The following is a 27,424-nucleotide window of genomic DNA, read 5'->3' as shown; positions in this document are numbered from 1 at the left end:
ATCGGGAAAGTTTAACTTTGTCATATACCAAAGTGTAACAATCCATTGCCATCCTTCAATGGTTCACGCGGTCGGTCCCAAATCCTTACATTTCCTTGTTGTGCAGAATAATCGAAGTTTTTTTTTTAAAAAAAGAAAAGGACAAACCCTATGACTAATATTCCAGTTGATTGATTAAATGTCAAATGGCTCCACTTTCGTCATCCAAAATTGTCAAGTGATTATTAAATCAAATAAAACATACACTTTGAGGGAGTCCCCAAAGAGATTTGCAAAAGATAGGATGAGATTGCATGAATTATCACGTCTTGTAGAAAGAGACAATCAATATGTGTTTTTTTTTTTAAAAAAATCATGAAAAGAGGGAAAAAATGTCATAAGCATTGCACAATTTTCATAATTCAAAACCTTTTGCATTGCTAGATACAAAGCCTACATTTACTACATTTTAGGACGAAGTTTGCATGCCTCTGCGTTCCAAAAGTCATGTTTCATATCAAGCTATAAGTGCATAAATTTCTCTTTATATGCCAGTTTCCAAAATCCAATGTCCTATCTTTTGAGTAGCCCTCTTAAAGAGTCAACCTCTTGCTTTCTTATAAGGTTGAGCCCTTGGGTACTAGTACCTATTGGCATGTTTCATAGTATTCAACGTCCTTTGTTTTTTATTTCACATGACGCAATGTCCTTTGCTTTTTAGTTTCATAGGACTCAACGTCCTTGCCTTTATGTTTCACAAGACTCAATGTCCTTTTCTTTTTAGTTTCATAGGACTCAATGTCCTTGCCTTTATGTTTCACAGGACTCAATGTCCTTTGCTTTTTAGTTTCATAGGACTCAACGTCCTCGCCTTTATGTTTTCGTAGGACTCAACATCCTCTGTCTTATGTTTTCATAGGACTAAATGTCCTTTGTCTTTATGTTTCCTGGAACTTAACGTCCTCTGTCTTTATGTTTTCATAGGACTCAACATCTTATGTCTTTAAGTTTTCATAGGACTTAACATCCTCTGCTTTATGTTTCATAGAACTCAAAGTCATATGTTTTTTGTTTCATTAGACTCGTTTCTCTGCTTTGTCGTTGAACTCAAAGTTTTTTATTTTGTTGGTACACCAATTTTTTTTCCAAAGATTCTTCATTCTCGTGTTGTGATCTTTCGAAGAATCATCCAAACACAATTAATGTCTTTTTTTTTACTTATCTTTTACTTTCAATAAAAGATAAGTAAAGAGGGTAGCTATTAGACCCTAATTCTGTCCGGGTCCAAAAAGAAAAAAGAAGCAAAAAAGAAAAAATAAAGAAAAGAAAAAGAAGGAATAAAAAAAGAAGAAAAAGAAAAGCAAACGTGAAAAAAAAAGATAAAAGAAAAGAAAGAAGAAAGAAAAAAATAATAAAAAAAGAAAGAAGAAGAAAAAGAAATAAAAAAGAACATGAAAAAAAAGAAGAAAAGAAAAAAGAAACGTATAAAAAAATAAAAGAAAACAACAAAAAAGTAAAAAAGAAGAAGTAGAGAACGTGTAAAAATTTAAAAAGTTGAATAAAATAATAATAATAATAAAAGAAATAAAATACAACAGTGCATAAAAAGGGAAAAGCGGAAGGTATCTGGAATTAATGCATAGAGGAGGCACAAGTTCCAAGAGGAGAAAACGGACCAACCCGGCGGTGCCATTTGACATTTCTGTCAGTAAAGGGATAGGGGTTTGAAGGGAATCCCCCCATTCCCTCATTCTCATGGTTCCCTATTCTCCTTTCCTCTCCCCTTCTTCTCTTCTCCTATTCTTTCTTCCTTCTGTCTTCGTTTTTTTCCCTTTCGTGATGTTGCTTCGTTCCATGCTATCTCGTCGGCGGGCAGGGCCGTTAGCGAGTTTCCTGTAGATTGAATCGCATTTTTTTCATTTGTTATTGCATTTTGGTTTAGTTTTTGTTTGCACGTTCCGAAGTCACCTACGATTCTCCTTTCTTCTTGTTTTGGTTGCGTCACCACCACCCCTATGGCGGTCTCGCATCATCGGCCAATGGCGCCAGGGGAAGGCGCACCAGCGGGGGTTCCCCAAGTCTTGTGTCGTTTTAGAATTTAGGTCATCTAGGGTTGTTTCAACCCTGATGCCTAAATGCGGGTTAGGCCGGGTCGCCCTGACCCGGTTCCAACCCAAACCTAAAAAAAACAAAACGAAAGTGCAAAGAATAAAGAAAAAAGAACAACCATTGTTGTTTACACCGCCTTTTAATACATGCACCTTTTTTTCGTTTTGGGCCTAGCCCATTTTTTTGAAATCTGTATTATGACGAAAAGGCTATTCACACCAACCTTTTTCATACATGCACTTTTTGTTTTGGGCCTAGCCCATTTTTGTGAATTACAATGTACAATTACTATATACACCTATTTTTTTCACATATACACCATTTTCATTTCTGGCCTAATTCGTTTTCTCTATGAAGTTTGAAATAAAATAAAATTTATGGTTACACTCCTTTGTTTATATGTGCACCCCTGCCACTTAGGATGGTGACTGACCCGTCATGTTAGCACTCCGTCAGTGTTGACTAAGTTCAAGTCAACCCTTTGACTTTTTTAAAAAAATAGAAAAAAGGAAAATAGAAATAATTATAAATATTAGTGGATAGTTCTTTTTTTTTTTATTGTATTTCTTTATTGTCTCTATCGTTTAATTTTCAATGTTACTTTTTTTATCATAGCTAAAGTTACTTTAATTAATATAGTACTGTAAATATCTTGTTAAGTTTCAATCCCACATCCTTAATTACTAAGGGTACTCTCCACTTTTAGTCTATCCTTTTCCATTTTCATTCTATTTATCTGATTTCATAGCACTGTCAAATTTTTTTTTTTTTTTTGCAAACCTGCATTATCATTCTTTAGTACTCGTTTACGTTATGTGCACTCCAGGCTGGGTCTCCGACTTGCTTGGTGGTGTTTCAATAACGTGTGAGTCAATTTTATACATGACATGTTGAGTCTTCGACTTGCTTGAGTTCACAAAATTTACCACAACTAAAATATTTTCTAAAAATGGTAACATTCTCAAATATAATCTCTCAATGTTATATACACTCCTTGTTGGGTCTCCAACTTGCTTGGTAGTGTTTCAATAGAGTGTGAGTAAATTTTGTGAATGTCATGCTGAGTCTTCGACTTACTTGACTTCACAAAGTTTACCACAAAACCAAAATCTTTCAAAAAAAAAAAAATAAAATAAAACCAACCCAACACACAAACTCTTTTTCTACAAAAAATTACGTAAGTCTGATTTCCTCATTAAATATGGGATACGTAGGAACGAGGACAAATCCCTTGTCGACCCAAAAAAATTAAAAAAAATAAAATCCTTTTATGAAAAATAAAAATAAAAATTTGATTTCCTTTTTCTAAATAAAAAAAATAATATAACAAAATATAATTCATGTTTTCGAGAGAAGATAAATAATTAAAAGTCACTTTATTTTTAACACACTCAATTAAAGATTATCTTCTTCATGCCAAGCGCATGAGGTGCTAACACTCTCTCCTTGCGTAAATGACTCCCGAATTTTTTTTCTCAAACCATAGACCATTCCTTATTATTTTTTGGTTTTCCCAACATTTTCTTTAAATAAATATTGGTAATAACTCTCCAAGTAAGTTTTCTATTTTCTGGAAAATCATTATGTTATTTATTTATTTATGATATATTTTATTTCATCATCCTATTGTGACGTTGCGACAGTGTGCAAATTTTTTTTTAATAAACTCTAGATAAACTCAATAAATTCTCACCAAGTTAAAAAAAATTAAACAAACACAAGTAATTTGAAATGTTTTCTGTGGATTTATAGTTTAACATACCTCTATTTAATATATTATTCACGAATCAAATAACTTTCATCTCTAACAACATCAAACCCTTGTTTTTCAACATCAAGCCTTCAATAAAAATACTCTACTGAATTAAGTCCATGAGTCAAATCTATGAAATTTCTACGAGATTACATAAACTCTCGAGTATAATAAACTTGATTGAGACTAATGTAAGTATCGTTACATGTATTAAAAATCACATAAAAATTACTTAAGATATTTTAGTTGTGTCATTAATATTATTTTTTCACTTGAATCTTTTTACATTAATACTGTTTTGTTTTTAAATTATATTTAGACTAATTATTTTAAACTTAAAAAATGTCATTTAAAAAAATATATATATATAATAATAATAATAATAATATATTATTTTAGGTATATATGTAAAAGTAGTTTTAAAATACAAATAAAATCCAACATTACCCGGCGAACACACGGGTATTATGCTAGTTTACATACAAGTTGAATCTCAAGCTAAATAGTACGAATAGAAGGATGCATGAAATTATACAATCACATGACAGGGTGACAAGTCGGCACATCCCATAGATGCAGAACTATTTGTGATTTACACCATTAATAACCAAAAAGTGGGGTTTCACCCACTGCATTTGAATCAGGAACAACCAAAACATCTTCCTACAGAGAAAAAACTAGTGGGTTGCGGATCTGCATCAGGCTCTGGTTTTTTTTGAGGAAGCTGTTTAAAAAATGCTTTCACAGCTCCTGTCACTCCATCCTCATTTTCCATGGCCTTAGCAAGTTCAATTGCACGTTCCTTTACCTGGAATTATATTAAGCAATGTAACGGTTATCTTTAGAAATAATGCACCCAACAAAAAATAAGAATTCCACCAACATTGTATTGCTTCGCAGAACACCTAAAAAATTAATGAAAGTTTCCCTCGTCTGGGGACTAAGTTTTGACAAGCAGAGTCTATACATGTACCTCTCCATTACCTCTTCCGAGAAATATAAAACAAATAACAAGTTAAGATATAACTGAGTTTAGCATAAACTTGTGATGATCCAGCTTCAACTGGTTCATGAAGACTGCATGCCATTTGTTCCTACTTCACAAGTCACAAACATTCTTACTAAAAACTGTTTAGACCTAATTTAGAATTCTTTATACGTTGGAAATGCCAAACATCTTTGCACCAACTTGAAAACAAGTGTTGATAGTTGTATGTGCTTTTATTTTAAATTTCAAATACAGATTAAAAGACGTTGACAGTTGTATCATGTTTGTGTTTTTATTTCAAAACTCAAAAATAAGGATTCTAAAAGATTTAAGTACTTAAGATCGAGATCAGATTATTCAAATTGATTTGTTTATTCTCCTTTATTTTCTCCTTATCTTTGTATTTATTATGTAATAAGTGTGTGTAGGATCTCTCCTAGCAATCTCTTCCAGTATAAACTCAGGTAATTTTGATCGATGTAGAAAAATAAAGATCATTTTCTTCGCCTATAATAACATGGTATTAAAGCTTCAGCTCTCATCGTGCATTTTCTCAGCATGTCTTTTGCAAATTCTAGAGGTATTAAGGTTGCATCATCATCACTTGCAGCCCTAAATATACCATGGAACAGAAGGGCAACTAAAATGTCAGTTAACCTATCATCTTCTCTTCCAGAAAAGTATGCATTTTCCTACTGCACTTAGTACCTGTAAGAGTATACGAGTAGGGTATATGAGTAACAAACTCACTTTAGTTTACTATTGTAGTTAGTTATCAGTTAGCTTCAGTTTCTTTTCAGTTACAACAGTTTCTCAACTGAATCTCAACAGTATAAGTACTGTTATTGTCAGAGATCTCAGTGCCTTTTGTACAATCTATAATGAGATATACAAATCTCTTTTTTTCACTCTCTAGAGTTCCTACAGGGTATCAGAGTCTATGCTAGATCTATTAAAAGGGTCATCCACCATATTATCTATGCACCAAGCCCAAACGTATTGGGCATCAAGAGATGTATTAGGTAAAACTTAAGTCCCACATCAACTAGAGATAAGATCAAGATAAGGTGTATAAGTGGGGGGCAACTCTCAGTTGTATGAACTAACTTTTGGAGTTGAATTAGGCTCAAACCCACATTCTAAGAGAATGTATGAGTAGTGTATATAAGTAACTAAAGCTAACTGTTAACTAATTACAGTAGTAAAGTAAACTGAGTTAGTTACTCATATACACTACTCATACTCTTACAGTGCCAAACTAAATTCAAGATAGAAAAGTGAATATTTTGATATTATTGACTTGATACATAGCACCGAATGGTATGTGTATAAATAGGTACAAGGAACATGAAAAGAGGAAAGAATATCCTAAATCTAGGAGATATCAATCAGATATTCTAAAACACAACATGCCTTCCTAAATACAACAATCCTATAATATATACACAAGAGTAATACAAAATAATAACAGAAAATAGTCTACATTAATCTTCCAATATCTCAATAGTTGTGTTATTTATTATTTATCATTTACTAAAAGCATACAGCTCAGCAGTCCAATTACCCTTTTAAATATCTTTTTAAGGTGCATAAGTTACTCAAGATAACATAACTTAGAGTATTTCTCAAGCTTGACTTTTAGGAGAATATTTCACATTTATAATTTGCAAACTATATTCATATCACTTAAAGAATCTAGCTTCATAATTTACTTTTATAAGAAGCAAGCTCCTCTCTGTTGGCTTTTGCATATATTTTTGATATTTCATGAAACTAATATTTACCTTGGGATCCAGCATAAGTTTTAATGCATCAACTAACTTGGGAAGCGAAAACTCATCAACTGGGATAGGTGGAGGACCAACTCCTCTAACATGTACTCTCTCACCCCAAAATGGTTGATCGCCGAAAAAAGGAACTATGGTTGTTGGGCACTACCACAAAATACCAATATCAAAAGCATAATCAAAAGATAAATAATTATAAAGGATTTATAAAGTTATGAATTTCTTACAGCAGCTTTGAGCCCGGCAGCTGTTGTTCCAGCACCTCCGTGATGAACCTGCAACAAATGGATAAAACTATAAGAATAAAAATTTGCAAATAGATAATTCATACTGGATTTTCATTGATGACTATACTCATGTAACCTGGATTTTTCTACTTGATCACAACTCAAAATCAGTAACATTCTCCAAATTTTTGTCCTATGGTTAAGTTGAATAATTATATTTAGTGAGCTACTTGAGTTAAAAAACACTCGGTAGGTCATATATATATATATATATACACACACACACACACAAAAGTTAATTACATTTGAGTACAATAAACGGCAGTAAACTCAATTCCTTTACTGATGCATGAATCTGAAAAGTCATGTAACCTTCAATCATAATTGTTTTCAACCCTCCCCCTCAAGTTGGGGCATATATGTAACACCCTAAAAGAAATCTGAAGAGAAAATGAAAAACTGATAAAAGGAAAAATGATTTCATTAGCCAAGTTATTATGATATTACAGATCTGTATTTATAGACAGATTTCTAACTAACTTCTAACTGTCACCTTACTAACTTGTAACAGACTTTCAACAACCATGGTTAAATATAACTGAGACAGCTGCAGTTGAATAACTGCAGGTCAGTGCATTACTCTAATACCCTCCTCAAACTCAGGAAGGTTGAGACTATCAAAGTGTCAACTACATTGAGTTTTCCCCTAAGAAAGATAAACCTTGTGGGAGAAAGAGGTTTTGTCAGTGCATTAGCCCACTGATCTAGTGCAGGAATGGGATGAACAACTAGCTGCTTGGTGAAGACATTTTCTCTAACAAAAAAGATGTCAATCTCCATGTGTTTTGTTCGAGCATGAAGAACCAGATTATGAGTGGGAGCCACATCACTCTGATTATCACAGAAGATTACAGGAGTTCTGAATGGAACTTTTAATTCAGTCAGCAAGGTCTTAATCCATGAAATTTCAGCTGTAGTTGGGTTAGGCTTCGATATCTGCATCAGTACTTGATCGAGCAACTACCTTATGTTTGCTAGACCACCCAGAGATTAAGTTTGGACCAAAATAAACCGCAGCACCTGATGTTGATCTTCTATCATCAATGTCTGACACCCAGTCAGCATCATAGAGAGCTCTTCTGCAGTAGGGTTGCCCCAAAGTAGCAGGTCTCAGATGAAGATCATACAAGACTGTGCCCCTGAGATATCTCAGAATGTGTTTCACTGCTGCCCAGTGAGTCTCCAAAGGGTTTGCCACAGCAAAGCTGATTTCTGGCCTGGTGATTGTTAAGTATAGTAAGGCTCCCCTGCCACAGAACGATACATAGTGGGATCAGCAAACAGATCAGAACCAGCAAACAGATCAGAACCTGTTTTAGTGAGTTTGCAGGTAGAGGTCATAGGAGATGAGATGGCTTGAACTAGTGCATGTTAGTTTTCTGAAGTAAATCTCGAACATACTTGCTCTGAGTTAGTAACAGAGAATTATCAGGTAGTGTTTTGACCTCTATTCCAAGATAATAGTCAAGAATTCCCAGCTGTTTGAGAGAAAATCTGGCATTTAGCTGAGAGGTCAGTTGCTGAATTAAGTCAACAGAACTTCCTGTGATGATGATATCATCCACATAGACCAAAAGATAGACTGTGAGATGATGTTGTGTAAATAAATAATGAAGGATCACATTTGCTAGCAACAAATCCAAACTGAATGAGAGTCGACTGCAGTCTTTCAGACCACTGCCTAGGAGCCTGCTTGAGACCATACAAAGCTCTCTTTAACTTGCAAACCAAGGAAGGATCAGAAGCTTTGAAACCTGGAGGTTGAGACATGTAAACTATTTCATTGAGAAACCCATTCAGAAAAGCATTATTCATATCTAACTGAAAGAGCTTCCACTGATTTGTAAGTGCCAAGGTAAGAATTAATCTGATTGTAACAGGCTTTACCACAAGAGAGAATGTTTCAGAAAAAATCAAAACCTTGGACTTGATTGTAGCCTTTTGCAATCAATCTAGCTTTAAGTTTATTAATTGACCTATCAGCATTCTCTTTAACCCGAAAAACCTACACCAAGGAAACATGCTAGATCATTCATGCAAAACCTTTAGAAGCCAGGCAGTTCAAAAGCAAGGAAGGCAGAGGCAACACAACCTTTGACCATCAACTAGCTGAGGTAAATTCTAATTCATCTCCATTCAGCAAAGAACAAATGGAGGCTCTTCAAAAACTGCTTCAACAGTCTATGGTAATTGCAGAAAAAGGTGGTACTACTGTAGTGGCTCAAAGAGGCAATTTTTTACATGCCCTAAACATTAGCAAAGAAAGAACAAAGTCATGGATCATTGACTTAGGAGCCTCAGATCACATGACTGGAGATTTTACTTTGTTTAGTAGTTATTCTCCATGTCCCTATAATTATACTGTCCGGATAGCTGATGAAACTCATTCTAAGGTCATGGGTAAAGGATCCATCATTATTTCACAATATATTACACTTGAATCAGTTCTGTATGTGCCAAAACTTGAACTTGCTGTCCATTAGCAAGATTACAAGAGATTTGAAATGTGTTACTAAATTCTTCTAAAACCTTTGTGAATTTCAGATTGTGGAGTTGGGGAAGATGATTGGCAACGCTGAAGAGTGTGTTGTACTCTCCTTCAAGTTGAAAAACCAGAAGAAGAACTCAAGAACCATTCTTATGTAGCAGCAGCAGTTCCAAGTAGTGATAATCCTGTCATTTTGTGGCACTATAGATTAGGCCACCCAAATTTCATGTACTTGGAAAAGATGTTTCCCTCATTATTCAATAAAAACAAGAAACATATTCAGTGTGAAATCTACCAATTGTCTAAACATACACGCAGCCATTACCCACCCCAAACCTATCAACCATCCAAACCTTTCTCACTAATTCATAGTGATGTATGGGGACCATCACAAGTTCACAACATTACTGGCTCAAGATGGTTTGTCACCTTTATTGATGATCACACACGCATGACTTGGGTGTTTCTAATGAAGGAAAAATCAGAAGTAGGCAGGATATTTGAAAATTTTCACAATATGGTGCAAACACAATTTCAAAGCATGATTTAGGTACTCGGAACTGACAATGATCGTGAGTATTACAACCTTGCTCTAAATTCCTATCTTCAAAAGGTTGTTTTCAATAAATTGAGAGAAAAACAGAGAAAAAAAAGGAGGAGAACAAAGCTGATTCTATTAATCTGAAAAGTTAGTTAGAGGTAGTTACAATCCATGTATTTATAGACCTCTAAACAATATAACTAACTCTAACAAAAAGCTAACTAACTGATCCTGTTGAGGTGCAGTTAGAGAAGCCCTCGTACTCCCTGAATTACTAAAAAAAAAACTTCGTACCCCATTGCCCAGAGGCTCTTTGCTATGCGAAGGTATGGGGGAGGGATATTGTACGCAGCCTTACCCTTGCATATGCAAAGAGGCTGTTTCCGGATTCGAACCCATGAAATACTAACTAACATGAAATAGGTGCTATTAGCAAAAGCTAAAAGCCCTTACAGTAGATATTCATTATAGAATGGATGCTGTTAGCAAAGGCTAACAGCCCTTACAGACAAAATACAAAATTGTTTTCACAGTTATACATTGACATATACTGATAACCCCCCTCAAACTCAAGGGGGAGAGTTTTCATTGGAAACACTCTTCACATTGAGTTTGCTTCTCAGAGCCTCAAATCTTGATGCAGACAGGGGTCTAGTTAGAATATTAGCCCAATGATCCAAAGCTGGAATATGAACAATTGAGAGATGCTTGGCCAAAATCTTCTCTCTCACAAAACAACACATCAATCCCCACAGGTAGCGAAAACTAAGGAGCAGGAAGCACAAATGATATGGGAAATAGCAACTAATTTGGGAGTAACAGGAATAGAAAAACAGGGAAGGATAGTGGAGAAACTCATGCAAATGGAGGATAGAGACCAAAAAGAGGTAGAGGGAGTGGGGAATAGGAGCAATAATCCATGAATATTATCACATACAATGTGAGAGGATTAGGTAGGGGGGTGAAGTGGCATGCAATAAGGAGATTAGTCAAAAAAGAGAAGTTGGCCATGATTTGTATTCAGGAAACCAAGAAAGAAAGTATTGGGAGATCAATGTGTCAGGCAATGTGGGGGGACACAACAGTCTCTTGGGAGGTGCAGCCAGCAATTAATTCTGCAGGGGGCATGCTGTGTATGTGGACTGAAAACACATTCACATTACAAAGGAAAGTAGCGGGGAATGGTTTCATTTGCTTGACAGGCCTATGGATTAAGGAGGCACTGCAGGTTCATATTGTCAATATATACTCATCATGTGACATGCAGAGTAAGAGAGTACTATGGGAAACAATCAAACAACTGAAAACAGCCAATCAGGGAGGACAATGGTGCATCATGGGGGATTTTAACAACATCAGAGATCCGGTGGAAAGGATGGGAGTTAGTCAAAGGGGGATGGAGGAAAGCAATATCTGAGAGTTTAATGAATGGATAGATGATTTGGAGGTGGAGGAAGCGCCATGGATTGGAAGAAAATTTACATGGTTTAGACCCAATGGCACCGCAAGAAGCAAGTTAGATAGATTTCTAGTCTCTCTAGAGTGGCTTACAAAATGGCCAGCCAGCATCCAACACCCATTGGATAGAAATTTTTCTGACCATTGTCCGGTTTTGCTTAGGTCAAAGGTTGTAGACTGGGGACCAAAGCCATTCCGGGTCCTGGATTGCTGGCTTCTAGACAAATCTTTCAAGTCAATAGTGAAGGAATGTTGGCTGTCCCAACAGCAGAGTGGGTGGGGTGGATTCGTGTTGAAAGAAAAAATAAAGAAGTTGAAGGAAAGGCTGAAGACATGGAATAGAGACCAGTTTGGAGATACTTTAAAGAAATATAAGAAGATTGAGGGAAAATTAAACCAGTTAGAAGTGAACTTGGCTGACAGACCACTCTCTCCTTAGCAGATGATAATCAGAAAACAACTCCAAGAAGATCTATGGATAGCTGCACAATAGCATGAATCTCTACTAAGACAGAAGGCAAGAGCTACATGGGTCAAAGAAGGTGATTGTAACTCAAGATTTTTCCATTTGTTGGTCAACACAACACGTAGAAATAACAATCTGAATGGAATCTGGATCGAGGGGGAATGGATTGAAGAGCCGGTGAGGGTAAAAGAGGAAGCTAGAAGATTTTTCATGCATAGATTCCAAGAGGTTGATCAACAAAGACCCCGGCTGGATGAGATTGGCTTCCAGACAATTAACAATCAATAGAATGATATGTTAACTGCCAGATTTCAGGAGGAGGAGGTAAAAGACGCAGTTTGGGGATGCGGAAGCCAGAAAAGCCCAGGCCCAGATGGAATTAATTTCAAATTCATCAAGACATTCTGGAATCTAATAAAACCTGATGTCTTGCGATTCTTGGATGAATTTCACACCAATGGAATCATCCCAAAGGGATGCAATGCTTCATTCATAGTTTTAATCCCTAAGGTGGAAAATCCCCAGGCTCTGGATGAATACAAACCGATATCACTGATTGGATGTATGTATAAGATAATGGCCAAGCTGTTAGCCAACAGACTGAAAAAGATCATGCCAAGTATAATAGATGAGAGGCAGTCCGCATTCATAGAGGATAGACATTTGTTACAAAGTGCATTGATGACAAATGAGGTGGTGGATGAGGCAAAAAGAAGAAAGAAGTCGTGCATTGTCTTCAAAGTAGATTACGAGAAGGCATATGACTCGGTATCTTGGGAATTTCTTTTCTATATGTTGAGAAGGCTGCAATTCTACCCCAAATGGATAAAGTGGATAGAGGGGAGCTTGAAATCTGCATCTATTTCAGTATTGGTAAATGGTAGCCCTTCGTCCAAGTTCTCACCACAAAGAGGCTTAAGACAGGGAGATCCACTAGCACCATTCCTATTCAATATTGTAGCGGAGGCACTGACTGGACTAGTGAGAGAGGCATGTAGAAAAAACTTATTCCGGGGATTCAAAGTGGGCTCAAACAGTGTTGACATAAGCATACTCCAATACGCGGATGATACAATATTTTTTGGAGAGGCATCAATGGAGAATGTGAAGGCACTTAAAGCAATTCTGAGGTCTTTTGAACTTGCATCGGGCCTGAAAATTAATTTTTCAAAAAGTAATTTTGGTGCAATCGGTATGTCGGAGAGGTGGAACTTTGATGCAGCCAGCTGTTTGAACTGTGGTTTATTGTCCATACCATTTGTCTATATAGGTATACCTATAGGTGCAAATCAAAGGAGGGGGCAGCTATGAGAACCTATCATTAAAAAGTGTGAGTGACCCTTATCCAGTCAGTCTTAACCTCTATTCCCATTTACTTTTTATCTTTTTTCAGGATCCCCAAGAAGGTGAATAATGAGTTAGTCAGACTGCAACGCAGATTCTTGTGACGAGGAGGATCAGACACAAACAAGATTGCTAGGATCAAGTGGGACACAGTATGCCTTCCAGAAAAAAAGGTGGATTGGGTATCATAGACAAGCACTTTCAACTTGGCTATGCTTGGAGAATGGAGATGGAACTTATTTCATGATGAGGGACAGCTTTGGGCGAAGATACTGGTGTCTAAGTACAGAGGGTGGAGGGGTTTAGAAGAGAACGGTGGTGATAGCTTTGAGTCATTGTGGTGGAGAGACCTAAAGTCGATCTTCCAAACAACACAACAAGGTGAGGATGTAATAAAAGGTGTAAAATGGAGGGTGGGGTGTGGGGACAGCATAAAATTTTGGGAGGATATGTGGTTAGATGGAGAGACATCACTGGTAACGAAATATCCTAGACTCTTCCTAATTTCATGCCAGCAAAACAACTTAATCCAGCAGATGGGAGGCCATAAGGAAGGGGGTTGGGAGTGGAACTTATCATGGAGGAGACAACTATTTGAAAACGAGATCCCAATGGCTGTTAATTTCTTACAAGACATTGAAGGGAAGACTATCCACACACAGAGAAGAGATGAGTGGGAATGGATGGCAGATCCAAGTGGGAGATACACGGCGCAATCAGCTTACAATTGGATGAGGAAGACAGCAGTTGAGGGGATTCAAGATCAGGCTTTTGAGGAGCTGTGGAGATTGAAGGTGCCACTAAAATATGGGGTGTTTGCATGGAGGCTGCTTAGAAATAGGCTGCCTACTAAAGCAAACTTACATAGGAGACAAGTCCAGCTTATGGACAGGAGATGCCTATTTTGTACAAACATGGAAGAGGAGGCAGGACATATGTTCTTCCACTGCAGCAAAGTTATACCTATTTGGTGGGAAACACTATCTTGGGTGAAGAAGTCTACAGCCTTACCGTATGATCCAAGACATCATTTCCTACACCATGGATCTATATTGAATGAGGGGACTAGGGCTAATAGATGGAAGTGTTGGTGGCTGGCAGTGACCTAGACAATTTGGCAGCAAAGGAACAAGATGATATTCTCCAATGAATCAAATGAATCTTTTGACAGCAACAAAGTTATGGAAGACGCAACTTTTATGTTGTGGACATGGCTGATGCATTTGGAGAAAGATTTTTCAATGCACTTCAATCAATGGAATAGTAATCTTAGAGTAGGCATTTTGTATCAGTAAAGATTGGCAACATAGCTTGTCAATACATTTTACTAATATGTTCTGCCTGGTTGTGGTTCGAATCTAGACTCCATTTAATCAGAGTCGGAACCATTCTTCGGGTAGTTAACCTTATGTATACTAGTACCTCTGGTACTCTTTTATTTATATAAAAAGTATTATCTTTGCTGATCAAAAAAATACGAGAAGGCCCTGCTCACAACAGCGATGATCCCAGGGCAGAGGCGAGGTCCAGACAGCGTGAGGTCCAGCTACGATGGGTCACAATCATCGGTCCACCTTGACATTCCGGCGGGAATCAAACAGTGGTTCTCCGATGCGTGGGTGGGTCGACTGAAGAACATGAAGACACTCAATGAAGTTGAAGAAGATATTTCATGGGAACTTGGGCCAGACATCGTGCCAAAATACCTAGGGGACGACATGTTCTTACTCCTAGGTCTCTCGGATACTAAGGCGGAAGCGGTGTCAACAGAGGAAGCTCAGCACGGGTCGACACCATTCCAAACGTTGGAGAAATGGAATTCCTTGAAGAGAACAAGGCAGAGACCAGTATGAGTGCAATGTTGGGGCATTCCCCTAGTGGCTTGGGATGCGGCGCAGATTCGAAAGCTTGTTGCAGCGATAGGGGAATTGGTGGAGATTGATGATGACATAGAGAAGTTCCGGAGGTTGGATAGAGCGAGGGTGTTAATAACCTTGGTAGGTGGGATGTTAGCACGAATGTCGAGGATGGCGCGCCTGATCTGAAAGCTGGAAATGGGACGGCGTCAACAACACAATCCACCATGGAGATAGTGCCAGCTTACGCAAATAAGGAAAAGGCAAAGATCAAATGGACGCATGTGGGGGGAGCAGGAAAAAGCAAAGCAGGGCAGATATGGCCTTTGAACCGGTCTCCGATGATTATATGCAGAGTAAAAAATCACAAGTCAACACAAGACCTGGTGGGCCAGCCCTAGACAAATCCAACGGTACACCTATCCTATTTGTAGATAGCACTGAGAGTTTAAAAAGTTGTGTTAACAACACCAAAGGCAAAGCACGTGATCAGAGTGATGGTGCTAGCGGGCCATTGTTATTGGGCCTTACCAACCTCACCACCCAAGCAACTTTAACTGAACAAGTTTTAAGCCCAACTATTAACAAACCTGATACCCCGGTATCTTTGAAGGTGTATTCGAAGAGCAAATGGCGCAAAAAGCAATAGGCCCACCATCAAATGAATGATAATACAAAGCATATAAATTGGGATCAGACCAAAGTGGGCCTCGAGAACACCAGCATGCTCAGAAAGGGGAATTTAACACCCATGAGTGCAGCACCAACCTCAACTGTTGCTAGCTCACACATTTTGCAGGAGGCAGAATATCATTGGAACATGGCAAAACAAATGGGGGTGTCATGTGGTACAAATCATGAGAGCATTATTGACATGATTTTGGCCATGGAAAACAGAGATAGAAAAGAGGCAGAGAAGCTGGGAAATAGAAGTGTGCCCCATGAACATTTTAACATATAATGTTAGAGGGTTAGGGAGGGGGATCAAATGGACTGTAATCAGAAGGTTAGTGAGGAAACACAGAGTAAATCTGCTATGCCTTCAGGAGACGAAGAAACTGCAAATTGACACCAAAATGTGCCAGTCTATATGGGGAGATACTGATGTAACCTGGGAAATGCAGCCTGCCACAAATACAGCAGGTGGTTTACTATGTTTGTAGAGTGAGAAAAGTTTTAATGTGGAAAGAAGGGTCAGTGGTAGGGGTTTATTCCGTTGGAAGGGGTATGGAGCAATGAAGCATAGAAGGTGTTTATAGTCAACATATATGCCCCTTGTGATACTCAAAACAAGAGAGTATTATGGGAGTCTCTAAGACAGCTCAAGAATCTGAATCCAAATGGACTATGGTGCCTGTTGGGAGATTTTAACAGTGTCAGAAATATATCGGAAAGGGTGGCCATATCACAGAGGGGGGCGGATGATACACCCATCAATGAATTCAATGACTGGCTAGAGGATCTTGAAGTTGTTGAGCCACCATGTATAGGGAGAAAATACACTTGGTTCAAACCAAATGGGACAACTAGAAGCAAACTGGATAGAGCACTTGTTTCCTCAGAATGGCTCACCAAATGGCCAGCTAGTTCAAAGTTTATTCTATAAAGAAATTTCTCTGATCACTATCCAGTGCTTTTCAAATCTAAAAATGCTGATTGGGGGCCCAAACCATTCAGAATACTTGATTGTTGGCTTAAGTATAAGTCATTTGGGAAGATGGTTAAGGAAAGCAGGACACAAACACAACAAAGTGGGTGGGGGCGGCTATGTACTCAAAGAAAAGATCAAATGTCTTAAGGAGAGGCTGAAGCTATGGAACAAGGATTAGTTTGGAGACACCTTCAAGAGGGTTCAAAAAATAGAGGTTGAGTTAAATAAGCTGGAAATTGACATAGCTGATAGACAGCTGACTTCCCATGAAAGTATGAACAGGAAGAGGCTGCAGCAAGATTTGTGGACAGCAGCCTAGTCACATGAATCACTAATGAGGCAAAAGGCGAGGTCTAGGTGGATCAAAGAAGGTGACTATAACTCCCGCTACTTCCACCTGTTGATCAACTCAAATCGAAGAACTAATGCAGTAAATGGAGTGTTCATAAAAGGTTCCTGGGTTGAGGAACCAAGCAGAGTGAAAGAGGAAGTCCGCAGATTTTTTCAGCACTGGTTCCAAGAATCCATGCAGAATAAACCAACTTTAAATGGCATCAGCTTTAATAGCATTGGGCAACAAGCAAACCAAATGCTAGTGGGTAGTTTCAGTGAGGAAGAAATAAGGAGGGCGGTATGGGATTGCGGTAATGAAAAGAGCCCAGGCCCGGATGGACTCAATTTCAAGTTCATCAAGCAATTTTGGCAGATCCTGAAACCTGATATCTTCCGCTTTCTAGATGAATTCCATGCTCATGGTACTTTCCCAAGGGGAGGCAATGCCTCATTTATTGCCTTAATACCTAAGGCTAATCCAAGGCGTAGTGAGCTGTGGGATCTAATCCTTAGAAAGAGTGAGAGAAAACTAGCTAGATGAAAACAAAGACAATTGTTATCCTTTGGGGGGCGAGTGACTCTTATAAGATCAATCCTAACATCTATCCCAATTTATTTTCTTTCTTTTTTCAGGATTCTCAATAAAGTGGCGGACAAGCTGGTCCAAATTCAGCGAAGGTTCCTATGGGGTGGTGGGCTGGATCAAAAGAAAATTGCTTGGGTCGAATGGGAAACAGTTTGTCTCCCAAAGGAAAAGGGTGGCTTGGGAATAAAAGACATCAGGACATTCAATAAAGCACTGCTGGAGAAGTGGAGGTGGAACATGTTACAGCAAAATACAAAACTTTGGGCTAGAATATTGGATTCGAAGTATGGAGGGTGGAGATCAATAGCTGAAGGTAGAAGAGCCAACAATGAATCAATATGGTGGCAAGATCTAATGGCGGTGACATGAATATCAAATGAATTACGTACTCCAAAATGAAACAAAATGGAAGGTGGGGTGTGGGGTCAAAATCAGATTCTGGGAGGATAGATGGTCTGGAGAAGGGGAGGCATTAATGATGAAATACCCAAGGCTGTTTCAAACCTCTTGTCAACAACAAGTCATTCAACAAGTGGGGAGCCATACAGAAACAGCCTAGGAATGGAAACTTCAATGGATAAGGCCTTTATTTGACAATGAAGTAGACACGGTTGTCGGTTTTTTGGAGGAAATATCACAGATCTCTATCCATCGACATATAGCAGATATGGAAACCAGAACCCAACGGCCACTACTCTACAAGGAGTGCATACCACTTGCTGCAAGAAGTAGCAGAGGAAAATCTGGATGATGCGTTTGTGGAGATATGGAAGCTACAAATCCCAGCAAAAGCAGCCATCTTTGCCTGGAGGCTAGTCAGAGACAGATTGTCAACTAAAGCTAATTTGCGAAGGAGACAAACACAGATAAATGACTCACTGTGCCCTTTCTGCAGAAACAAAGAGGAGGAAGCTTCCCATCTGTTTTTTGACTGTCCAAAAACACAACCCCTATGGTGGGAATCCCTATCTTGAATTAACAACCTGGGAGCATTTTCTGCCAACCCAAGCCAACATTTCATACAGCATACAAATGGCCTACATGGAGGGAAGCAGTACAGCAGATGGAAATGCTAGTGGGTAGCCCTAACCTGGACCATCTGGCAGCATAGAAATCGGATTATTTTCTCAAATGAACCATTCATTGGAAGTAAGATGCTGGAAGATGCAATGTTCCTTCTGTGGTCTTGGTTCAAAGAATTGGAGAAAGGGTTTGTAATGCACTATAATTACTGGTCTAGTAACTTACCAGCAACTTTCTGTAACTAGGATAGCAGGGCAGTTGAATGGTCAATGTAACAGTGTATTAGGTGTTTAGCTTGGATCATATCATTGGATCCAGCATCCTACCTAGTAATAATCTTCTACCCTTAGTACCCCTGGTACTCTCACTAATATATATATAAATATATTTTCGCTGATAAAAAAAAATTAATTTGAATCTATCTTTTTTATTATACAATGAATCTATAATTATTAATAAATTCATCAATTATTAATTTTAATTTCTTAATTTAGTTTGAGTTATTTATATTCAATTGAATTTGATTATTTATTCTAGGAATGTTACAATCCAATTACAAAGTATGAGAGATGAGTCTAACAATTAAAGTATAGGATTCAAATATGGGGATTATATGGGTTTGGGCTCTTTCATCACAATGTCTTGGTATGGAATGGTTGCTACATGGTCCGTATCTATCATAGGGTGAGTTTATGAAAACAACTCTTGTTACAATACAAAAGAATTTCAATAAACAGAAATACTTGATTAATCTAAGTGGAAAAAAAAATGAACATAAATTGAACAAAAGATTTATTCAAGATATAAATTATGCTCTCTAGCAACATCGAAACATGATATTAGCCTATGGGTCTGTTTGGGTAAGCTTATCTAGAAGTACTTCTAAAAAGAAAAAAAAAATGATCTTCTTCATAAGCTAAAACCAGCTTATGCATAAGCTAATTTGTAGAAGTTCTCGTATAGTTTTTCTAAAAGATGTAAGCCATGTGTGTGCCCAACAGACTTTTTCATATTTGAACCAGCAAGCTTTAGCAGGCAGGCCACAATAATCCAACAAAGTTACAACTTCAACAAACTTAAAGAATTTAAAAAATTGGCAGAATTATGATCTTTTATTGCAACATTTCAATGTGATTTTTAGAATGGATGAACTAAGTAACTAGATAATCTTACCACAGCCTTGCAACGCAAGAAAAGCCAATCATGCGGGCAATTATCCAATAAGTATATAGAGTCCTTTGGTTCTGCCACTGGGAAGAAACATATGTTGTTGAAAAAAACATAAAACTAAATTCCATCAAGAAAACATGAATTAGAAATATTCTTACAATTCCCAAGACCTCCCCATCCTTTATTGATGATGCCCCTCTGTCCAGTGATCTCCAATGCATCTACAATTATTTGTGTCATCCTTTTTGGTTCTTGAACAGGCTATAACAGAAGAATGAGAGAAAAACGGAATAAGATTAAAAAGTAAAGATAAAAATCATTCCTTTTTATAGGAAAAGAAATTTAAAAAGAGAAGAGAAGAGAAGCTCAAGCATAGAAAGAAGGATAAGAAATCCTCCACAAGATAAATAAAAGATAAAATTACAAAAAGAAAAAGAAAGAAGTATTGAAAGGAGGATAAGATATCCTCTCCACGAGAAAACTACTGATTGAGAAAATTTAAAAAAAAAAAAAAAATATATATATATATATATATAACAAGCTGAAATATATTGGATAATAAAAGAGAAAAGGAATGAATTTCATTGTGGTCCTACTATGCTACTATGTAATTTCTTTTTTCTGTTGACAAGTTTAAAGCTTAGACAGTTCTAGCTTGACGGAGAGTATTAGAAGATATGAAAATATCTAACTATATTTTAGAGTATCTTATATTATGCTTTGGTATTAAGTGTTATCCTATCTCCCCATTTTCTCTTAGGATTGGTTACATTTCCTTAACCCATGATTTATTTCCTACCGAGTAGTCCCCATTCTTGACCACAAAAGATGACTCCAAATACTCTTAATACTTTAAGCAAGCTCCAAAATAAATATTAGAGAGAAACAAATAAGAACACAAACAAACAAGTGTTAACCAAAGGAGTATACTTCCATCATCCTTAATATCATAGCCTTAAAAGCCTATTACCCCAACAACAACGGAACATAGAGACAAACTAACTAGACCTCTCGATTCCCATTTATATTATCATTTAGAGGTAATTTAGATTTCATAATTGGGTGTGATAAATATTGCAGAACCTTGACATACGCTGTGAATTGTGATAGATGGAAATTAGAAAACACCTTCTCATCAACAAACATTCAGTTATACGCATTAAAATTGGCAGGCTAAAGAGTCAAAATTCCTACAGTTAGGTTTATTAGCATATAGAAATAATATGTTAAATAAAATATATAATGAAAGAAAAAAAGACTCACCAGGCTACCAAATCCAATGTAAATAGGTTTGTCACCTTCTTCAAGCCATTTTACAAGGGACTCTGGTGGTTCATAGTTTGACGCAAGATCAAGAAAGCAAAACCCTACTACATCAATTTTTGGTCCCCAATCTGCAAAGCAGAACACATCAGATCCTTCAACCAAGAATCAAGTAATATAGTATAGGTGTTTATCTTAAGCAGTAGGCTTACTTTTATCCATAAGACCATAAAGATTAATCAGAAAATAAATTTACTGTTAAAAGAGAACTTAAGCTAGAAAGACTAATAACAATTGTCAATTGAATAAACTACTATAAGTCACTCAAAGGAATCTTGAAGCTTTATTCTACAAAAGGGAAAGCAGAAGAAGGCTTCTTGTTCCAAAACTGATAGGATCCCCTCTCCCCCACCTCATTAAATTTTTTTCTTAATTGAAAGAAATAATGTATTATGCGTTGAAGAACATAAACATAGAGAAAGGCAGAAAGCACTGTGTGTCTAGAGACTTCATGGATGCCAGTTTATATAGTATTATTGCATTGATTACAAATAAATAGAAGAGATAATGTTTCCTCTAAATCAGAGATACAGTTTCCATATAACATTAAATGGAAAGATTATTGCTTGATATTCAACACTCCCCCTCAAGCTGGAGCATATAAATCATATGCACCAAGCTTGTTACAAATGTAGTTAACCCGTGGACCCCTCAAGGCTTTGGTAAACACATCTGCCAATTGATCACAAGAATGAACAAATCTAATGATGATGTCACCTGACTCAATTTTCTGTCTAATAAAATGACAGTCCACTTCAATGTGTTTGGTTCTTTCATAAAAAACAGGATTTGATGCAATACTATATGGCAGCATAGGAATCAACTGATTTTCCAAGGAAAACGTTTTGATCCTTGTAAAGTCATGGACTATGCTATTTATCTAGCTTGGTCTTGGATAAAGGCTAAGGATAAAGATTTTAGTACTAGTTTCAACCATTGGTCCTCTAATATATCCACTTTCGTTGCTTAGTGGGGTTGGATCTGGTTGCTTGTTGGCTGTTTGTTGTTGTTTTTTGGAGGGTAGCAACTTGGTGCTTTGTAATCTCTTTTTCTGGTACTGGTCATCTTATTAATAATATATATATTTTCAGCCTTCCAAAAAAAAAAAAAAAAACGTAGAGCTTCCTGATTATCACAAATCAGGGTAATTTGTGCAGCTTCTTCAAACTTAAACTCTCTAATAAGTTGCTTCAACCAAATCAGCTCACATGATGCAAGAGCCATTGCTCTGTATTTGGTTTCAGCACTAGATCTTGTCACCACATTTTGCTTCTTACTCTTCCAGGATATGAGGTTTCATCCTATGATTACACAATACCCAGAAGTGGAACATTTACCACTAGGAGACCCAGCCTAATCAGCATCTGAATATCCAACAATCCGTACATGACCTCTGTCCTCATAGATAAGTCCTTTTCCAAGAGCACCTTTGATGTATTTCAAGATCCGTATAACTACAATCCAATGATCCTGGCAGGGAGAATTCAAGAACTGGCTCTGGCTCACCACACTGACTGCAAATGCTATGTCATGACATGTGATTGTGAGATAGTGTAGTTTCCCAACTAACCTTTGATATCTTCCTGTCAGCAAAGGGCTCCCCCTGATCGGGTACCAATTTGACACTAGGGTCCATAGGAGTGTCCACGGGCTTAGCATTCATAAGGCCAGTTTCTTCCACGATGTCACAAGCATACTTCCTCTAGGAGATCAGTACACCATCCTTGGACTAAGCAACTTTGATGCCTAAGAAATACCAAAGTTTCCCAAGATCCTTAGTTTGGAACTGACAAGAAAGGTATTGCTTCAATTGTGCTATGCCATGCTGGTCTCCTCACTAGGAACCAACCCAAACTGTGAGATAACAGTACAAAATCTGGCAAACCATGCTCTCGGAAACCATTTAAGTCCATAGAGGGGTCTGTGAAGTCGGCAAACCATGGTAGAGGACTCCCCCTGAGCAACAAAACCAGGTGATTGCTCCATGTATACTTCCTCCTCAAGATCTCCATGCAAAAAAGCATTTTTAATATTGAGTTGGAAGAGAGGCAGATGAGGAATGGCTGCAATAGAGAATAACAATTTGACAGAGTCCATCTTGGCCACAAGTGAGAATGTGTCAAAGTAGTCCAATTCAAACACCTGAGTGTAGCCCTTTGCCACTAATCAGGCTTTAAAACGATCAATCTTGCCATCGGCATCCAATTGGGGTACCACTTCTCTCGAGAGCTCACATCTCATCAATCATTGTCTGTCTCCATTCTGGGTGGGATAAAGCTTCACCTGTAGAGTGAGGAATAGACACAAAAGACAGAGAAGAACGACAAGTATAAAGTGAAGGAGAAAGACGATGATAACTCAAAGTAACGTAATGAGGAGATGGGTTACATGTGGAACGTGTACCTTTTCGAAGAGCAATGGGTAGGTCAAGTATAGATGGAGGGTCGGGATCTCGTAAGGTAATGAGTGGAGCCAAGGAAGAGTCGATCATGGTCTCAGTCTCAACTATAGGAATAGGCGCAGGTGCCATTAGTGGTCGAGGACGTCTGTGATATACCTCAAATGGTCAGTTCTAAGGAGGATGCTCAAATGAGTCTTCCTGTGATACAAAGGGACAAGGAGCAGTAGAAGGATCTCCAAAGGGATGGATTGCTCAATATCACTGAAAATAGAAACAAACTCAAAGTATGGCACCGACTCAAAGAAAGACACATCACCAAAGATGAAATAACAATTGAATGTAGGAGAAAAACACCTATATCCTTTCTGGGACCGATGATATCCTAGGAAGACACACTTGATGGGTCGGGCTGATAGTTTGTAAAGACTAGGGGGCAAATTATGAACAAAGAAGGTAGAACTGAAGACATGAGGAGAGATAGGATGTAGAAGAGTATGGGGAAACAAAACATGTCGACAGCTGTATATTTATTTTTGGAATTAATAATCAAATTGGATAATTAGGATCAAGATCATATATTATTCTGATTTAAATCAGAATCAGATTACTCTGATTTGATCGGATTTTAGTCAAAATCAAATCTCTATGATTTGATCTGAATCTGATCCCTTTTATTTACTTTTCATTTTGCATTTATTATGTAATCAGGCAGCCCTGCCTATATATGTATCCTTATTATTTCTAAAATAATATAGTGAAAGTATTTCTTCCTCTATAATTTTTCCCTAGCAGTCCCTAAAATCACAACGCAGAATGATGAATTTGATCTTTGAGGACAGTTGATGGCATATGATTGTGGCTGTATTAGAGTAATACACAGACCTGCAGTTATTCAACTGCAGCTGTCTAGTTAGATTTAACCATAGTGGTTAAATTTCAGTTACAAAGTCAGTTGACAGTTACAAAGTTGGTTAGAAATCTGTTATCTGTAAATCTGTCTATAAATACAGACCTGTAATCTCAGAATCATTTTGCTAATGAAAATCATTATTCCATACTGGTGATACTGTTACTACTGCTCACACTGTGCAGCCAACTACTTCTGAAGATACTGCAGACCCTGTCTCTATTTCCACTACTTCTACAGCTGAAAATGAGTCCCCACCTCCCAGAACAGAAAATACACATCCAATACAAACCAGATCGAAGTCTGGTATACATCAACCCTGAATTCATCCCTCGCTACTTTTGGCTCACCGTGAACCTTAAGTGTAAAACAAGCTTTATCTGATCCAAGCTGGAAATTAGCTATGCAACAGGAGTATGATGCTCGTCTAAAGAATTCTACTTGGGATTTAGTACCGCTCCCACCTGATAGAAAGGCTATTGGTTGCAAGTGGATCTTTCGGGTAAAACAGAATGCTGATGGGCCTGTTAATAAATTTAAAGCTAGATTGGTTGCAAAGGGGGACAATCAAGTCCAAGGTTTTGATTTTTCTGAAACATTCTCTCCTGTGGTGAAGCCGGCTACAATCAGACTTATTCTTACCCGAAACAGTTACAAATCAGTGGAAACTTTTTCAGTTAGATGTGACTAATACTTTTCTGAATGGGTTTCTCAATGAAACAGTTTACATGTCTCAACCTCCAGGTTTCAAAGCTTCTGATCCTTCCTTGGTTTGCAAGTTAAAGAAAGAGACCTTTGTATGGTCTCAAGCAGGCCCCAAGGCAGTGGTTTGAAAGACTGCAGTTGACTCTCATTCAGTTTGGATTTGTTGCTAGCAAATGTGATCCTTCATTATTTATTTACACAACATCATCTCACACAGTCTATCTTTAGGTCTATGTGGATGATATCATCATCACAGGAAGTTCTGTTGACTTAATTCAGCAACTGACCTCTCAACTAAATGCCAGATTCTCTCTCAAACAGCAGGGTCTTCTTAACTATTTTCTTGGAATAGAGGTCAAAACACAACCTGATAATTCTTTGTTACTAACTCAGAGCAAGTATGTTCGAGATTTGCTTCAGAAAACTAACATGACACTAGCTCAAGCAATCTCTTCTCCTATGAATTGACACTAACTCATCAAGACAGGTTCTGATCTGTTTGCTGATCCCACTATGCATTGTTCTGTGGTAGGAGCCTTACAATACTTAATCACAAGGCCAGAAATTAGCTTTGCTGTGAACAAGGTTTGTGAGTTCATGGCAAACCCTTTGGAAACTCACTGGACAGCAGTGAAACGTATTCTAATATATCTCAAGGGCACACTCTTGTATGGACTTCATCTGAGACCTGCGACTTTGGGGCCACCCTACTGCATAAGAGCTCTTTGTGATGCTGATTGGGCATCTGACATTGATGATAGAAGATCAACATCAGGTGCTGCAGTTTATTTTGGTCCAAACTTAATCTCTTGGTGGTCTTGCAAACAAAAGGTAGTTGCTAGATCAAGTACTGAAGCCGAACATAGAAGCCTAGCCCAAACTACAGCTGAAATTTCATGGATCAAGACATTGCTGACTGAAATAAAAGTCCCATTCAGAACTCATGTGATCTTCAGTGATAATCTGAGTGCTGGGGCTCTCACTCATAATCCGGTTCTTCATGCTCGGACAAAACACAGGGAGATTGACATCTTTTTTGTTAGGGAAAATGTCCTCACCAAGCAGCTAGTTGCTCATTACATTCTTGCATTAGATCAGTGGGCTGATGCACTGACAAAAGCTCTTTCTGCCACAAGGTTTATGTTTCTCGGGCAAACTCAATGTAGTTGACACTTTGATTAAGTCTCAACTTCCTTGAGTTTGAGGCGGAGTATTAGAGTAATACAAAGACCTGCAGTTATTCAACTGCAGCTGTCTAGTTAGATTTAACCATAGTGGTTAAATGTCAGTTACAAAGCCAGTTGACAGCTACAAAGTTAGTTAAAAATCTGTTATCTGTAAATCTGTCTATAAATACAGATCTGTAATCTCGGAATCATTTGGCTAATGAAAATCATTATTCCCTTTATCAGTTTTTCACTTCTCTCAAATATCTCTCTAGTTTTCTTTTAGGCTGTGAGAACAGCATCGGGCCAAAAACGGGAAGGGACATTGCCATGGAGAAGTAGTGTCCGGGTTGTTTCAACAAGATGCCTGTTTTTGTGTTCGGCAACCCGATTTTGTTGAGGGGTATAGGCACATGAAGTTTGGTGAAGAATACCCTTAGATGCCATAAACTTTTGAAACTGATGTGACAAGTACTCACAGCATTGTCACTGCGAAGAGTTCTTATAAGAATCCCAAATTGGGTTTGAATTTCATTATAAAACTGCTCAAAAATGGAAAATATTTCAGATCTATTTCTCATTTAAAATAGTCATGTAAAGTGACTGAAATCATCTATAAATAACAAAATATTTGAAACCAGAGAGGGTTATTATTCAAGACGAACCCCAGACATCAGAATGGACTAAAGCAAAAGGGGACACAGCCTGCTTATTGACACAATCAGGAAAAGACTGACAAATGAGTTTTCCTAATTGACATGACTCACAATGGAAAGAAAACAACTGGGATAAACTAGGTACCAACTTCTGAAGAACGAGATCAGGATGTCCCAACTGAGCATGTATGGTAAGTGGAGATGTTGCGGTAGAACACGCCTTTGGTGAGGCTGACAGGTAATATAGACACTCACATCTGGTGCCAATCATCCGTCCCGAACTCCGGTCCTGCAAGGTAACAGTATCTTTAGTGATTGTTATCAAACAGTCAAGGGATTAGGTGAGGCAATGAATAGGAAGATTAAAGGGACAATCAGTACAAATAAAACAGACTCAATAGTAAGGGAGGGTAGGTGATGGGTGGTGCTGATTCCCTGTGACTGTGT

The 27,424-nt window shown here is 37.7% G+C and overlaps 1 protein-coding gene across 4 annotated transcripts in view; it reads right to left on the bottom strand.

Moving 5' to 3' along the window:
• Window positions 1-4,218: 4,218 nt before the first annotated feature.
• The window catches only part of LOC114406323 (sterol 3-beta-glucosyltransferase UGT80A2-like), a 54,229-nt gene continuing 31,023 nt past the window's right edge, over window positions 4,219-27,424 (bottom strand). For all 4 annotated transcript variants that reach the window (XM_028369010.1, XM_028369011.1, XM_028369013.1 and 1 more), the window contains 6 exons: window positions 21,083-21,213; window positions 19,978-20,080; window positions 19,823-19,899; window positions 6,844-6,891; window positions 6,614-6,763; window positions 4,219-4,649 (listed from right to left, as the gene is read on the bottom strand). In XM_028369010.1, the coding sequence (XP_028224811.1) occupies window positions 4,482-4,649; window positions 6,614-6,763; window positions 6,844-6,891; window positions 19,823-19,899; window positions 19,978-20,080; window positions 21,083-21,213 (677 nt within the window). In that variant the 3' untranslated portion in view covers window positions 4,219-4,481. The remainder of the gene's footprint in view (window positions 4,650-6,613; window positions 6,764-6,843; window positions 6,892-19,822; window positions 19,900-19,977; window positions 20,081-21,082; window positions 21,214-27,424) is intronic.

Source organism: Glycine soja, chromosome 3 (assembly GCF_004193775.1).
Source record: "Glycine soja cultivar W05 chromosome 3, ASM419377v2, whole genome shotgun sequence".
Classification (NCBI taxonomy): Eukaryota; Viridiplantae; Streptophyta; class Magnoliopsida; order Fabales; family Fabaceae; genus Glycine; species Glycine soja.
Note: the sequence above shows the minus strand (reverse complement) of the source record. Positions and strands in the feature narration are given on the sequence as shown.